Genomic DNA, 16,340 nt, shown 5'->3' with positions numbered 1-16,340 from the left:
GGCAAGAAGCTTAAGTATTAGGTAGGTACAGAACACAGAAGAAATAGGTAAAAAACTTAAAGAAAAATACTAAATAACAGTTCCCCTGATTACTTAAGTACCGCACAGCACTCAAACAAGTCAGTATAATGAGTGTACCGGCCAGCCAGTCGAGTTCATCTACAACTTGGCCTTCTTTGCTTGGGCTTTCTTCAGCACCACCTCTGCCCTCGTAGCTTTCATCATGTCACCCTTAACCTTGAGTCCTCCGCTCATAAACAACTTCTGCGCATTAGCTTTTCCCTCGACTAGCTTGCCGAAGTTTTCCTCGCTCAAAGAAAGGGTGACTGTGAATGATCATCATATGTTAGTTTATATACAAGCAATTACTTAAACTGATAAGTATTGCGTGATTTTCGCGGGGGAAGAGAAGGACGAACTGTCTGCTTTCCCACCAGATGGGGCCTCGCCCTTGCCAACGGCTCCGGTTTGCTTGAGATCGATGAACCAAGAGTCGATCTGACCCGCAGCGTTCTTCAAAGTGAAACAGAAGACGGCTCCACCCTGAGTATGTGACAATCATCAGTATTTTATTCAAGTTTAATATATATCGGCACATATGTGTGCATGTGCATGTGTATGTATGTGTATGTGTAGGTGCTTGGGTGGGAGCTTACCTTCTTGATGGCATCTTTCTTCTCAGTTTCGTCCTTGAGAGCAGCAGCGATGGAATCAAAGGCAGCAGAGGCTGGGAAAGCGTCGTTCTTCAAAGACATCGTTGTAGGTTTTGTTTTTTTGGTTGGTTTTGTTTCTTCCTTCTCTCCTCTTGTTATTTTCAATTAAACCGTTTTCACAAAGAAAGGAAAGGAAAGGAAAGGAAAGGAAAGAAAAGGAAAAGGAAAAAGAAAGGGTGAAATAGAAATGGTAGTACGTGGGGAGAGGAAAGATGGTACCGAAGGACGGGTGGGTGATATGAAGATGAATTCAAGCGCAGATCTAGATGCAGTGAGTGAGGGAGATGTAGCGAACAGAGTTCATTCGGGGAAGATGGAAGAGGGCAGCGATATATTTAAAGTACATGATACAACCGGTTAAGCATCCAATATAATACCAATTAACATGCATGTGAATTTCGAATATGATACTTATGCTTCCTTCCTTACAGCTAGACTATCGTACGGTCCACATGAATTCGAAGTATCATCGATCATAGAAACATGTGATTCCGGCATGTTTTTTTTTTGTTTTTTGTAAGTACCTACTTCCTTGCTGACTTGTCCGGTCTGGTCCGGTCTGGTCTGGTCCGGTCTCTTTTAGGAAGGGGAGGCTGGTCTGACTTGGTTGACCCTGGCCGGCTAACTAACCACTTTGGTCCATAGTACATGCAAGTAGTACAATACCTGCGCCGTGATGTCATTCCGCACCGTTGGGAAGCGGCCATCCTCATCTCCACCGTGCTGCGCATTGCAATGGCAATGGGCAATATCAAATATCATAATTATAATTAAGTACATACGTTACTCACTTCAAAGGTAATTTAATCGCATTCTTACATACTATTTACATATACCAGAAATACTCACTTGAGTACGTGTGTACATGTTTAGACAAATTAAAACACGGGGAACGTCAACACGCCACCACAACCACAACCACAACCACAACCACAACCACAACCACCCATCGTCATATCTCACCACCTCTTCCCTCCCCCACCATCCTCCTCCTCCTCCGCCTTCTCATCCTCATCCTCCTCATCCTCTCTTCGGCTAGATCTCTCCCCACTCCGCTTATAAAATTCATCCTTCATCCAATGCACTTAATACCTACCTACCTAATCCTGCATACATTCACCACCATCATAACTACTTAACTTCCTACTAAATAAATTTCTTTATCTATATGTGGCATACGACATCACCCGGCAGCATCGCCTACAGATCATCGACAGAAATCTCCACAACTATGGAAAATGCGGAGTCCGCAAGTACTGCATATGCACCCCCACCCCCGCACTCCTCACCACTCCCTGCCCCTTCCTTACCGAAACATCTTCGCTATCCATCCAACCCTCCTCCAACCGGCCCACTACCTCGTCCACCTTCCATTTTAGAAAACCAACAGATCGGTGCCAGGCTCTCAGCGTCTTCTCCACCGCTTTCGGCTTCCATCCACCCAAGACTTATCGCAAACCCTTTCCCAACCCTTCCCGAAATACAAGGGCAAGAACCTAGCGAACCCTTCCATAATACATCAAACCCCAAGGGCTCCTTAACGGCTCTACTTACCCCTTCTAACTCCTTGCCATATAATTCCGATAGCCCTTCACCCGTTGGTCGCCAGCCCTCCGCCCATACCCAAGCATCATCAGACGCTCTTGGAGAAAACTACCTGCCATCTAAATCTTACCCTCTTACACCCTCACCCTTAGACCGGGGCAATCGGGTGTCAAGTGCTGTCAGTGAGGATTACTCTACATACTCTGGTTCCAGTTTACTCTGCTCGCATGAGGAAACTGCTCCCCTCCCTTCAAGACCCACTCAAACCTTCCATTTTGACCCCAATGTAGTGCCGCTTGAAGATCTTCAGCAAGACTCTCACAGCCTACGTAGGCTTTCGCGACTAAGCTACATAAACGGGGGTACCGCCTTTATGGTATCCGAAGAAAGCGATGACCTCCAAAGAAACGCTACTAGCTGGTCTTATAGAATAAACAATGTTCTACCAGAGTTCGAAGGGCAGCAAAACCGAGACCCAACGGCAACTAGCCCTCGCGATATCAATCCCCGATTTGACTATCATATAAATAGCACTTTGGGAAGTCCGGGAGATTCAAGTCTGAGGATACACCCCGCTGACAATCGTTTCGAATAGTACGTAAAAAACCCCCTTCCATATAGAATTTACTCTTCGAATTAACTAGCAAATCCTTCAAAAGTACTTATCGGATACGGAAGGCGAATGAAACCGAGGAACCAATATATGTACCGGTATATAGTTTCGAGCCGCCGGGGAAATTCCCCCATAGATCTAGATTAACAGCCCCGTTGGCTACTCCAAAGTTTCTAAACCACACTCCACGGAACTTTTCGTTACCTGGGAGGCTCGATGGGGACTCAGCAGACCGTTCTAGTAGTGATAGTGCCGAAATGCTTCTTGGGGACACCAGAAAATCAAATGGTATTGGACAGGAAATCAAAGTACCCTTGCGAGCTTACGATGTTCAAAGACGCGGTTTGCGTCCCTTCTGGAACCCGCTGGCTATGAAGTCGCCGGGAATGGCACCAAGTCTGCCTGCTCGAAAGAAGATAAAACGTGGTATACAATCCTACCGTAAAGAAACAGTTCACCAAAGGTTCGAAAGGGAACACAGTCACTATTTCCAGGATCTAAGCCATCTCGAAGAGTCCCATTGGCCAGCCGTTCCTATACCGCCAAGGGTTCAAATCCACGGCCCAAAATTTTCGTTCTCCAGATATGGTGTCCCGACCCTCAGGCGACCCTCGGACTCCTACACAGGCAAGGAAATAAACAAAAACCGTTGGCCAGAAAGATATAAACGACAAAAGCGCATAGGCCGATCGTTATTATGCATGTGTATCGCCATGCCGCCTCTGTGGCTCGTCATGTCAGTTGGCTTGTTGGATAATCTCGTAGCTGAAACCACAAGCGGCGAGATTTGGGGTGTTGGGAGAGTAGAGAAGATTCTTGCAGCCTGGTTTGGAGGAATCTTTTGTTTTGCTCTGATTGTTACAATCATTGTAATAGGAATTATCGTTCTATAAGATCCATACCCTGCAAGCTCTGGATCTATCCACATCGGAAATCCCCGAAGGATCGTATACTTCAGTTTCTTATTCCTATATACCCTTGTAGAGGCGTTTACGCATTTTCAAACTTCTCATCGGTCTATTTTCTGTTTCTCCTTTCGGTGGGGTTTACAATTTTTATAAATCATTTCGATTGGCGTTCTCATACAAGATTTTGTTTACCAGCGTTCATATTCCTACGTACTCTCGAGGCCCAGAGCTGCCCCATTCCTACACTGAATCCCATATGTATATTTTTGAAGGCTCTTTTCTTTGCAATAAAGAGCCTATGATTTGCCGTTTTCTCAACCCCCCGATTCTTCTCCCGATTACATAGGTCACCAAGTTGCGGGGAGCGGCAATAAACAAAGGTGGTTTGTAGCATCTGACGATAACTAGAGCGTAAGGGTGGGAATCCACGGCCGAAACTGCCTTGGTATCTATAAGTCGGAAATGGACTGTTGTCAGCCGACGGAATCAATTATAGCGCCTCCAAGGTCTCGTATATTCATAGATATTGGATACCATTTATTTATAAGGGTTTATGTTGTGTGGGAAAACTCAAATACAGTGCGGGAATGAAGGGTTGAAACCCAGCTGATTTTTCCTTCTTGATAGTTTATTATTGATCGTGAATATCGTTTATATATTCAGCTAAATTTTGATACCCACCCTAGAACGCGCAGTGTTATGAAAATAAATAATAACAATCTAAACTTAACAGAATACCTTTGCCTTCAACAAGCTAAAACACCACAGGAAAACAATGCGAAAAAAGGTAATCCTCCAACCATGACACCCCAGCCCCCCCCTGGTGGTAAGAGAAAGGATTCTAAAGTCGACGCCGGAAAAATGCAAGCCAATTGAGCAAAATAGTGCTCTCGCCTAGGCTGATAGCCCGAAGAATAACAACGAAACAAGGACATAGGAGCAAAGCCGGTCGGGGTATCAATATACAAGCCGATGTTGGCGTTGATAGACTAAGAGGATCTCTTTTTGTATTTCTATGTTTGGTGGTTAGCTGGGTTTGAGATAGCCCTAGGGCTCTAATTTGGAAAACCTACGTCTCGGGTCTTTTCCCTCTTCTCTTTATCGATGGTGTTATCGATTCCATGTAGGGTTTTATGAACAGCTTCCGTCACACCAATCATCGGCCGAATAACTGCCGTCGGTGCAGCGCGGAAAACTGCAGCAGCAGCGCCCTATCAAGTTAGGCAGAATTGTATTAGCAAGAGTTTATAAGATGGATCTTTGTCTCTCACCTTGGCGCTGCCCCCTTGGGCTGCCTCCGACGGAACTCTCAGGATGGCCTCCTTTGCTTCATTTAGGTTCCTTGTCAGCCCCCGTCTAGCTTGGACTAGCCCATTATAGACCCCGAGGGGTTGATCTGCATAAGGGCTGAAAGCCGCAGCACTACTATTCTCGTCCTCCTCCTCCCCAGAGAAGCCCTCACGAAGGTGAATATGCTGCCTTTGCTGCGCTAGGTCTCCCACCAAGAATTCTTCTGTTCTCTCTAAAAATGTCTGCGTCCCAATAGCCAGTTTCGCACCGAGGCGCGCAACCTCTGACCCACTTGTCTTGACGAAATGTTGTGTCCCTTTCTTGATGCTACGCACCAGTCGGCCGTCTTTTCTGTACTCCATAATCGGAACTTTAACAAGATCTCTAACACCGGTACCAATGTTTACGAGCGAGCGGAACGGCGCCACGCCAGCGACAACTCCGCCCAATTGATTCTGCTTGATATCTGGCATCCATATATTATTGAGATCCTTTCCTAGCCTTTCGAACCCGGAGACACCGTTCAAGGCGACATGGCGAAGTTCCATATCGGCTTCTTCGAGGATGAAGAAGTTCATGAATTCAGTAGTTCTTCCAGATCTAAGGCCCGCATAGTCAACACGTTTCGGCTTGAAATCCAACTTCACTCTAACGGTGTCAATTTCACAGCGTTGAATGAACGGTTCCTCTTGTTTGGCCCCTGATCTTGGGGTCTCTGGGTCTTTGAACTCGAAGAAGCGTGTAAGAAACTCAAGGGCGTCTTGGTCAACATAGAGTCGGAGAGGAAGTAATTTGACCTACGGAAAATGTTATTAAACTCAGATACTTTTTCTTTTTTTCTTTTTGAAAAAAAAAACAAAAATAGGGAGAGAAAGAAGAAAAAAACCTTGATAGACAACTCTGTTGCCGCAAGTTCAGGGATTGGACGGAGAGTATCAACATGGATATGTGCCATGGGGAGACCACGTTCACGGACCCCAGCCTCCCGCATGTAAGTCAAAAACATCCTCCAAGTGGATGTTCTAACGTTTTCAGTCACCTGAACTTCATTGATCCTTAAATCTAGTGATGTTTGGATTTCCGAACCATCGGGCTCAAACATTGTAAAATCAACATCAACACCTTTGAGTTCGAATTGCATCGCATTACGCTTCGATCTTTGGTATTTTTGCTCCCGTTTTCGGGTTTGAGAGTTTTTTGCCCCTTGGTTGTAAGGAGAATCAACCGTTGTCACAGTCGGTGTATAGCTCCCTGTTTCGCTCTGTAGATCGTAGTTCCCCTTGATCTGGTTCTGGATATCCTTAGAAAGATCTTTTGGGTCACGGTGGTGCGGAAGAGTTATGTAAATCGAGTTGAAAAGAACATCGTAAGTCTCGCTTTCCTCATCATCTCCGTCCTCGTCCTCGTCCCCATCCTCATCCTCCTCTGATCCTCGTTGGGCATCGGCATTTCGTCTATGCCGTCGAAAGGCGCGTTCTTCAACCTTCTTTACAGCTTTTGAAATCGTATCTCTTGTCTTTTGCCAGTCATACCCGTCATGGAGGTTCCAAATAAGTTGTGTATTTCTGATGCAGACCTTTAATGCAACCTTCCTAGGCCTAAAATAGTATTCAGTATTTTGGTCAAGATATAAAATAATATTGTCTTACACTGCTTTTATTTGGACCCCTTGAGGCCTTTTAGATGGAGCCTGGATATATTGATCATCGAAAGTCAATGGCTCTTCAGCAACGACGCAGACCTGTTCGTGGAAATTGGACGCCGATCGGGATGTAGTTGATGGCGAAGATACGGAAGACGGGTCCGCATTTGGTGGGTCGGAATATGGAGAATAACTTTCAATTAGTTGGCTGTTAAACGGGATTTCGTCTTCAAACAGGTCTTCAGGTATCTCCTCGAGTGATTTCAAATTGCGTGGCTGCCCACCAATACAGGCAGCATCAACCGGCATGAAAGCATCCTCGTCAAGGTTAGCGAAAACGTCAACCGGCATGATTTGCGTCATGTATTTTATTTCCTCGCTTTCTGGAAGCGGGGGCTTCATCCCATTCAGAATACTGATAACTGTTTGTGTGGAGTCCGCACAGCTTTCAATAAAAATAAATGTGTCTTCCACATTTACTAACACGCTCGTCTCTCCTCCCACATCGTTGTTGTCAAAATTTAGATTCACCTTCGCAGACGTCGCTGTGAGGACTGAGACATATCCTTGTGACGTGTAGTAGTATAGCTCTTCCAGCGGCTGGTGCTTTTGTTTTCTACTATCTAGTGAATGTATATGGGGGCTCGACAAGTTGTTTCGGTTATCAATTGCAAGGAGGTTTGCCTTAAGAAGGACTAGGGAGGCAGAAAGTGGTTGATGGCTGGATAGTCCGCAGACAAAAGTACCATCATGAATAATAAATAGGGCCTTTGATGTGCTGTCTAGGGGGTTAAGAACAAGTGAGACGCCCCTGAGCCCAATATTCAGACGTAGCGGTGGTTGGTTTGACGGTAAAATGTTATCCTGCGATGAATCATGGTTGATGGATTGACTAGACGGCCACTTGTTTGTGGGGTTTGTGCTTGAATTAACCATCGATGTGGCAGCGACATTCGGTGTAGTTTTTGTGGTAAGAGAAAGAAGTTCGAATAACGATTTGGCGTGGTATTCGACACGAATATTCCAGATTTTGATCTTTAATTCTGGCTCTGGTTCGTCCCCAATCATGCGAACCATTACCATCGATCGAGTTTTATGTTTATGGTCAGAAACTGCAAGTGGGTGTGGGAGGGATTCCCCAACCCAGACTTCATTCGCCTTCCCGGGCTGCCTTATCAAATTCACCCTTCCGATACTGAGTGCGAATAACGACGGAGCAGCGACATGGCATATATCGGCGTTTTTCGATCCTACGGTAAAACTACCGGGTTCATTCTCTGGGAAAACGGTGAATGAAACAATACCCGCTGATATAAGTGTTAGCATGCCCGGCCTCTCGTCCTGGGGAATATATTTCGCGACTGTAGCCATCTTCGCGAGTTCCTCCGCAATCGCTCTAAATCGTGAGATATCCCCTAAGTCAGACAGACTACCCTTCGTCTCGCCAATATCGACTCTCAGGACAGAACCCCGTCGACGCTGGCGAAGCAGTATATCAACCATGACGTTGTCGTCGTCGTCTTCGTAGCCATCCGTGGATGGCATGATCATCTTGAGAAGCCGTTCGAGGTCCTCCTCAGTAGGAGAATTATCAAAAGTTACGCTGATCGAATTGGATTCGAGGACCGAGGCCGCCGATCCGAAGTGACTGCCTTCGCCGATATTTGGACCAAAAATTGCGAGCTGGCTTAGTCTAGCAGCTAAGCCTCCAGTTTCTTTCGTCGTGATTTTAATGGGGGAAGTTGACAATCCTACTCCGCCAGTAGCTGAAGAAATGAAGACTTCGATATTGATTCCGCTTATATCTGCCGTAATGGATACTTGTTTTTCGACGGGGTTTTTTTCTTGAGACTCGGTAGCGTGCATACCACTTGCCTTTTGCGAAGCTCGACCCTTCGAGGAAAGACTGGAAGCTGGTGTTGTATTGAGAATCCGGTCCAATCCTCCAAAATAAGCCAGGGTCGCTTCGAGATCCTGGACCGGAAAATAGAAATTGACAACGGCACTCCGAAAGTATATACGCCGTCCCATTTGGTTGTCTTCAATGCGGAAAATCAAGGATGGCTCCATAACGGCAGCCTTTTGCTTTCCGGGGGTTGTGATGTTTTGATTCGGAATAAATTTCATAACATCCTGGTCCCCTATTTTGACTGAACAAGAACCCAGCGAGACTTCTGAAAAGAATCCTGATGCGTCCTGTTCTTTAGTAAGACGATGCCCAAGTTTAACTTCTCTGACAGAGACTACCAAGATATTTAAGTGGTTGAAGGAATCCGAGTCGGTTTTTGAATGCTGGTGTGTCCAGAGGTCAGGTTCTCCCGAGTCAAATTGACTGCACCCTTGCGGTGCTATGAACTCAGTCATTCGATCCACCAAAGCAATATCCAAAGATGCCACAGACAAAGCGAGAACTGATGTTCTATCTTTGACTGTACTATCAATCTTGACCGGTTCCGGGACCTCACGAAAGTCCCTAGTTCTTCCGATAATCCCTGTTGTGGAAAGAATGGAAACAATATTTCTCCCGACTATTAGATCGATTGAAATATTGATGTTCCCGATTTCCAACTCTATGCAATCCCCTGGCGGAGATTCTCGCGGGTTGGATGGTGGGCGCTGGCGGTGTGGGATGGGGGGAGCTTCCTCCATTAACTTGAATGAAACACTAGACTTGGGGTTTAGGCGAGTTGAATGTGATGCTAACAGTGAATTGCTTGTTTTTCTTCTTTCTGATCTGCCAGCCGCATAAACCGAAAATGCGCCGGGCATAGTAGGGTATGTACTTTCGGACATAGAGTCAAAAGTAGGTATAGATTCCGATTCTTGGTCCTCCGTAGCACTCCTAGTTGATTGCGCAATCCCGGGGACGAATATATCTATATAATCGATTTGAAAAAGACGCTTTTGAATCTTCAGTCTTGGTATACTCAAGCCTAGAAGTGGAGTCGAAGAAGGCGTTTCGTTTCGTTCAACCAAGGCTGGAAGAGACGGATCAAATGATTGCGATCCACCGAGCGCAGATAGATAGAGGCTCCCAGCTTCTTCGTGGGTGAATATCATGCTCTCTGCTAACGCGGACTCTGATTCTTCCGAGCCCGATTCCTCGGCACCTAGCGTTTGGGGGCCCGCCTCCTCTATTGACGAGGTTAAGATCTGGGAAGAAACCAAAGGCGACGGGATTCGGTTTTGAATTAAGACGGCTGTATCTCTTGGGATTTTTTGCTGGTCGCCATCGGCCCTGGTTTGAACTTGAATGCATGTGTCCGGGCTAGGGCGGTGGGAGCAGGAATCCGAGGGGCCTGCCACTTGGGTAGTCGCCTCATCCTCTGACTCCTGTAATGGATGAGAGGAGTCCATATTATCTTGTGGACTTGTTTGGACGGAAATGGGGGCGTCATCCGCTTCGCTAGGTGGATAACTCTCGTAGACACTGTCACTCTCTGAGGGCCCTCCTTTATCGCTGGAAGCATATATTACTCTTGGCTCCACATGTGATAGAGAGATATCACCGATTGCTTTACTAGCCTCTAGTGATTCGTGGTCTGCCGAGTGTTGAGTTTCATCATTGCTAGTCGATGATGCAGCAGAATGCATGGATCGTGAGAGATATAACAGGTCGGGATTAGAATATTCGATTGGGTCCAAGGGTTCCTCATAATAAGTGTACTGTTCGTTTAGCTCTGAGCTTGCATTGACTAGTTCTAAATTTGTTAAAGTCTGAGAGATTGTCATTGTTGGTGCCGGTCGGGGAGCTGGCTCAGCGATGCGTGAGTACGGCCGTCCATATGAACTCGTTTCCGGAGAACGAGAACAGATTCGTGAGTCTGGACTTAAGCTGGCTGACCGTGGCGGAATGGTGGCAGTGACGCCGAGGAACTTAGTATTTGGTTCTTGGAACAAATCAAAGTGCCGTGGTTCGCCCTCTAAGCTATCAGAATCTGAATTGTCTCCACACTCATGAGAGGTCGTGTTTCCTTGAAGTGATTCAATATTCTGCTGATAATCCCGGCCGTATATTGCCTCTGGATTATATGCAACCGGGCTTCGGCCTGATTGGGATAAACCAGTATTGTTTTCTGGGTTGAAAAAACTGTGGGATATGGTTCCAGAGGCAATTTCTTCAGGTCCTATTGACCCATGAAACGACGAGATTGGGGAAAATGACATGTTCTCAGAAGTGTCCATGGGAGGCGAGGGGGGTGACTGGGTATGACCTCGGTCAGGTTCCTGCATCTGTGCAAAGAATGAATGAGTGGCTACTCTGGGGTCCTCAGAACCTCCGGCGTGTTGATGAATGGCTTCCGGGCTTCGAACACCAAGAGGGAGCGATTCAGATAGATCTATTCCTTGTGATCCTTCAACATCTGGGTTCTTCACGGCCACAGATCTAGCCGGGATAGCAACAGATGGCAACACCGTACTACCTGACGCTACAGTATCCGTATCTCCCAGGTTTGGAGGGCGAGAAGATGAAAGGTCTTCAAAAAAGCCGGGGTATCCAGAAAGCAACAAAGCAATCCCGTCAATTCTAATAGCTCGCATGCCAGACTTTGCCGTCCGTGAGGCAGGTGTGTTTCGTTTCTTGTCATCAGTACTCGCGGCGACGCCCTCGATTTCGATCGAGTCAATACTAAATGTAACAGTCAAATAATTGACGTCGAGGCCCCTGGGCTCTGGTGGACACAAAATTTTGATCCTGAGAGAAATATCCTCGACTACTATTTCTACCCTATCTACGAGCCTCTGGAAAAATGAAGGAACAAAGTTCCAGAAGCTCAAGGGCATGCCAAGTCCCGAGTCCTCTGCCGGCTCTTCTTCTTCAGAATCATTTTCTCCTATTGCCTCACGACTCTCAAATTTGGACTGGAGAACAGCATCCACTTCTTTGGCCTCGGCTGGGCGCTCTTGTAGAAAGGACGATGTGAGGTCAATCCCAGAAGGTATTTTGAACCTGTCTCCAAAATCAGGGTCTTGCATTACATCTTGCGCTGAGGACCCATCCGATTTAAGTCCGCAGGCGGAGTTCTCGGCTTCAATATCATTAATTAGCTCCCCGTCGACTATCACAGTAGATATAGACACCCTAACCGGGGTTCTGTGGAAATCTGTTGGGATGCGGATATGTAAGGTCGACACCCGAGCGTCGTGCAAGCGTAAGTTTGGAGGTAGATTTAGTGTGGCTGAGAGTTTCTAAAGACGCCCGGCTCAGTTATAGAATACCCAGTGTGCGGAAGGGGCGAAAGGGACCTACTGCAACATTAAGACCTAAGTTCTTCATCTCAAGTTCATTCCTTAGTCCCAGGGAGAGATTGAAATCTCGTTCCACATCGTACGTAGAGTGGTCCAGGAAATCAAGTTTAGATAGCGCATATCGAAAAAGCTTCAGTTGAACTGCACGAGGTATATAGCCAAGCATAATTTTGACTATGTTGGCGATGATGCTGGTGACGATACTGGTGATTCCGATGTTGTTGTCCTTCGAGTTTACTGGGGTCTTGGAGAAGGGGGCTATGGGCGACAGTCACACTGGGTACTGAACACTGAATCCAGATTCTCCGAGAAGCTAGACCGTTAGAAGGAAACCTCAAAAATATAATGTTTTTCCGCAGCACCGTCCGTCTAAGGGGTGTGTATCTAGTACTTAACTACCCTCCTAGGTGGGTACCTACTGATGCACATACAAAGTACAAAGCTCTTGGTCTCGCAGATGCTAGTTGCGTCAGCTACGTGCACGCTGTGAAGAGCCGCATCGCTTAAGCCGATGCTTTGAAGACAGGCTTATAGGGTCGGGGTAAGTTGAAAGGCCCAAGAAGAGACAACGAAGATATCTATGGCGAGATGGAGGAAGGTCGTGGGGGAAGGCCGTGAGATGGGGCAGATGCTATGTACTATCGGAAAATGTGTATTTGTTGGCGGTGGATGTTGATGGAGGCAGGATGGGTCCTGACGGACTCACTCGCTTGCAGGTGGCACATGCATCATAGCATAGCTCCTGTATCGAGCAGAGGGAAACCCGATTATGTAATCAATAGCCAAGCCTTTGGCACAAACGCGACTAACAACGCGCATCGCTAAACTTCTAGTCGATAGTGTCTATACCTTGGTCCTCAACCCTGCGATTAGGCCTTCCTCATCAACTATAGACCACCTGCCACCATGTTCAATTCGATATCTAGCCCTAAGAACTTCGCAAATATTTCTCGGTCATCATATGGCCACCCAGATGATGATGATGACGATGCCTATGCCGGCCAGCATGATCACTCTGATTTCGATGAAGACGACGAAGCTGCAGACCTCAACGACATGCTTGTGGGACACCATGATGACGTTAGTGACGACCATAATGACGGCTATGGAGACTACGAAGATGACCAGAGCGATAGTGCCGATGGCTTCGACGACGCCGGCCTAGACGATGTTGTGGGGGAACCTGCTGAAGCCGACAACTCTCCTTCTCGCAGTGATTTCAATCATGGTATTCCCAATATAACTGAGCCATCAGAGGTGCATAGCCCCATTTTCTTTCTTTTTTTTTGTTTTAGCACGCACTTTAGCTCGGAATAATATTGGTTCTTGTTAACTCCTTTTCCTCCCCTCTTATAGTTTATCCTAGCCCTCTCAGACCTCCTTGAGAACGCCCACAGCGTTCTAGAACCACTCGAAGATGCCGACGAACACACCCAAAACGATCCTAGCCCAATTGGCCGGCATATTCTTTCTGAAACTCAGCGCCGCCTTTACCTTCAAAGACTATCCTTCCGGATTCTAAACTCAATAGCCAATTGTTCATCTAGTACTAAAAACGACCGGCTCGATGATGCGCTACGTCTAACATCTTTAATGCTTCCGCTTTACTTCCCCCCGCCCTTAGACCTCACCACTATTGACCTCAAGTCAAATGCTCCACTCCTAAGGGAACTGTCGCCTCCTCGTCCGGCCCCACTCATTCTAATCCAGTGGCTAAATCAGAACGACCAACATTTGGATCCCAGCTCTTTTTTGGATGTACTAGACTATAGGCCTAACCAGGCCTTGCATTATGACTTTTGGTCCCTCTTACAAAAATTGGCTCTGCGCTGTCGTCTGGATGACCTGAGGCTGCTGTTGGGGAGTCCGCGTTGGGATGTTACAGAGTCCTCCCAACCGGGAGCACAGACCTACAATCGTCTCGCCGCGAGTAACCTGCAAAAGGCTAGCAAAATCATACAAGATATAGTTTCCCAATGCCCTTCTCTTAGATTTTTCCCATGCTCGAAAAATGACACAACAGCGCACAAAATTAACCGACGAGGTGGAGATAACACTGGAGAGGAAAACTGGGACACTAGCTCACTTCCTTGGAGGATGTGGAGATCAAAAATTGCCCGGGCTGTCGACGAGATAGCACGGATCTCACAGCAAGATCCGCATATCGTAAAACGAAGCAACCCACAGGATACCCTGAATGACCCAAGTCGGCTATTTAGGGCTAAGAATAGCGCTTACTCGAGCTCCGAACAATCTCACTTGATACCCTACGGAATAGCCCAGGAGCTACGCGTTATTCTCCAGGTTTTCCTAGGTGACAGGGAAACTATCTTAAAAATATCAGGCGGGTGGCTAGAGGCGGTTGCGGGGTTGGCCGCCTACCATGATGAGACAGGTTCCTCTGGGGATGGAATGGAATGGGACAAATACGGGCGGTCGGGAATGACAAACAGGGCTACCAATGCGTATCACGAAGATGCCGCCAAAAAGCTGGCTAAATCCTTTCATCTCGCTACCGACAAAGTGTTTTCACTCCCTGCAGTCCGGAACCTACAATCGGCGATCGCCGACATCCTCGCAGGCAGGGTTCCCAAGGCGCTGAAATTCCTCGCCAAGTTGAGTCTCCCAGTCGCTAGCGCGGCTGCAGAGATTCTTGCATGGGGTGGATATTTCCGGTTCGAACTTATGGATGGTTTGCAGTCTTCAACATATCTCCACCCCGACTCCTTGGGGCTCCTAGGATCTGGTAGGGAAAAAGACAACGTGAAGGAAAAGATAGTTTCCACGTATGCATTAGCACTAGGTTCCCTTGGAATATTACATAAAGGCAAGGCAGAAACCATCGAAGGCTGGGAGATTGGGCTAGCAACTTTAAGGAGGACGACCACGGCTGGGACAAGAAAGGCGGCATCCAGATTGATTAAATCCGTCAAGCTAGACGTAGATGAAACAGCTCGGGTAGAACGTCTTGTTGATACATGTGGGAAGCATGGCCTCGCTGACGAGCAAAAGTATGTGTCAGAGTCTTTTGCGCAGAAGCTCTTATCAGCCGGGTCTATTGGATCTTCATTACTCTACTTTTCGAAAGCCGGATGCAACTCCCGTATTCACGATGTTATGGCTGGATATGTTTGCTCGTCTCTAAGGAGGGGGGGGTTGGTACCGCTCGATGAAGACATTGATGACATTATGCGAGGGTTACTCACATCACCTACCTCGTTGGTGGGAGATGACATTCTGCGCAGAGAAATCGCGGGGTTCGCTGCCTTACGAGGGTTTTACGCGTCGAAGCAAGAAGGTCGGTTCGAAGATGCTGCTCAGACGTTGGTGGTCCTTCTCTTGAGCGCTGGTGAGAAACTTGATGGTGGAATATTACATCAGGACTGGGAAAGTGTTCTGGCTCCAGATAATATTGCTGGGCTTATTTATGAGCTCCTACATGTCTCTGAGAATGATAAATCTGGCCACGACTTTTCGATTTATCTCAACAACTCTGACATTTTCAATGTTTTGAACGTGGTAGAGTCATTGTTTCTCGTTGGAGGTGAAACTCTCGAGTCTGTTCAAGAGGAATTCTACCAGATACAACAAGCTAGAAACATTCCTCTTAAACTAGATTTTTTCGAAGCCGTCTCAACCCTCCGATCCACCCTAGCCATAGGAATCGGAAATAATTGGTTGAGAGAGGAAAACGGGAAACGTCTTGTGTTTTGAGCTGATATTCATAGGCATACAATAGTAGTCTTGAGGTCAGGCAATTAATATTAATATGATGTATGCTGGAATGGACCCAGGGTTTTACAAGCATGGATATCTACCCTTACACCTGAACACTTCCTTAATTACTGCGGTTGTATTAATCCGTGTAGGTATGTCCGCCTCAAGGGCACCTAGATTCGAGGCTAGTATTATATTAGGTGTCCAAGAAATCTATATACCACGTACTCAAGTAGGCACTTAGTTTTGAGAACTTGATATAATAGCGCGCCTATTTACCCTTGTGCCCCATAAAGAACGCGCAACACATAGCCTGGCCCCAAATGAACATGAGGCTTGAAGAGGCGTCTACAATTACACCTTATAATAGTCTTATGTTTCAGGTGTAAGAACTGTCTACGAGATTCCCAACGCAAAAACCCTTGATAAATAAACGGGACTACGTCTTGCCCTGGTACCAACGAGACCAGTCTTACCTCATATTTGGTGCTCTTTGCCCCGAGACAACCAGTACCTCTTCTAGTATTATCTTTTTGCTGTTGTTTTATGCATGTCAGCCTGCGATAAAAATTGTTAGCATGAACGTCATATTATTTTGCTGGGTTTAGTTGAAACCCGGTAGTTAATACATAGAGCGTGACGCCTAGGCGATCTTTCGTCCA

At 46.8% G+C, this 16,340-nt stretch overlaps 4 protein-coding genes across 4 annotated transcripts; 2 read left to right on the top strand and 2 right to left on the bottom strand.

Annotated features, from left to right (window-relative positions):
- Positions 1-159: 159 nt before the first annotated feature.
- AOL_s00193g18 (uncharacterized protein) lies at positions 160-755 on the bottom strand (the record flags this gene model as incomplete). The annotated part of the gene is made up of 3 exons (XM_011128629.1): positions 160-326; positions 420-543; positions 657-755. The coding sequence occupies 3 exons, from the start codon at positions 753-755 to the stop codon at positions 160-162; spliced, it is 390 nt and encodes a 129-aa protein (XP_011126931.1).
- A 1,126-nt stretch (positions 756-1,881) lies between these two features.
- AOL_s00193g17 (uncharacterized protein) lies at positions 1,882-3,764 on the top strand (the record flags this gene model as incomplete). Its single annotated transcript, XM_011128628.1, has 2 exons — positions 1,882-2,852; positions 2,903-3,764. 2 exons carry the CDS (start codon positions 1,882-1,884, stop codon positions 3,762-3,764), a joined length of 1,833 nt encoding a protein of 610 aa, XP_011126930.1.
- Positions 3,765-4,768: 1,004 nt separating this feature from the next.
- AOL_s00193g16 (uncharacterized protein) lies at positions 4,769-11,989 on the bottom strand (the record flags this gene model as incomplete). The annotated part of the gene is made up of 6 exons (XM_011128627.1): positions 4,769-4,792; positions 4,853-4,990; positions 5,051-5,866; positions 5,956-6,667; positions 6,719-11,901; positions 11,963-11,989. The coding sequence occupies 6 exons, from the start codon at positions 11,987-11,989 to the stop codon at positions 4,769-4,771; spliced, it is 6,900 nt and encodes a 2,299-aa protein (XP_011126929.1).
- Positions 11,990-12,867: 878 nt separating this feature from the next.
- AOL_s00193g15 (uncharacterized protein) lies at positions 12,868-15,675 on the top strand (the record flags this gene model as incomplete). Its single annotated transcript, XM_011128626.1, has 2 exons — positions 12,868-13,218; positions 13,318-15,675. The coding sequence occupies 2 exons, from the start codon at positions 12,868-12,870 to the stop codon at positions 15,673-15,675; spliced, it is 2,709 nt and encodes a 902-aa protein (XP_011126928.1).
- Between the last annotated feature and the right edge of the window lie 665 nt (positions 15,676-16,340).

The sequence above is a fragment of the Orbilia oligospora genome (genome assembly GCF_000225545.1).
Source record: "Orbilia oligospora ATCC 24927 unplaced genomic scaffold scaffold00193, whole genome shotgun sequence".
Lineage (NCBI taxonomy): Eukaryota > Fungi > Ascomycota > Orbiliomycetes > Orbiliales > Orbiliaceae > Orbilia > Orbilia oligospora.
This window is presented reverse-complemented; position numbering and strand designations above follow the sequence as displayed.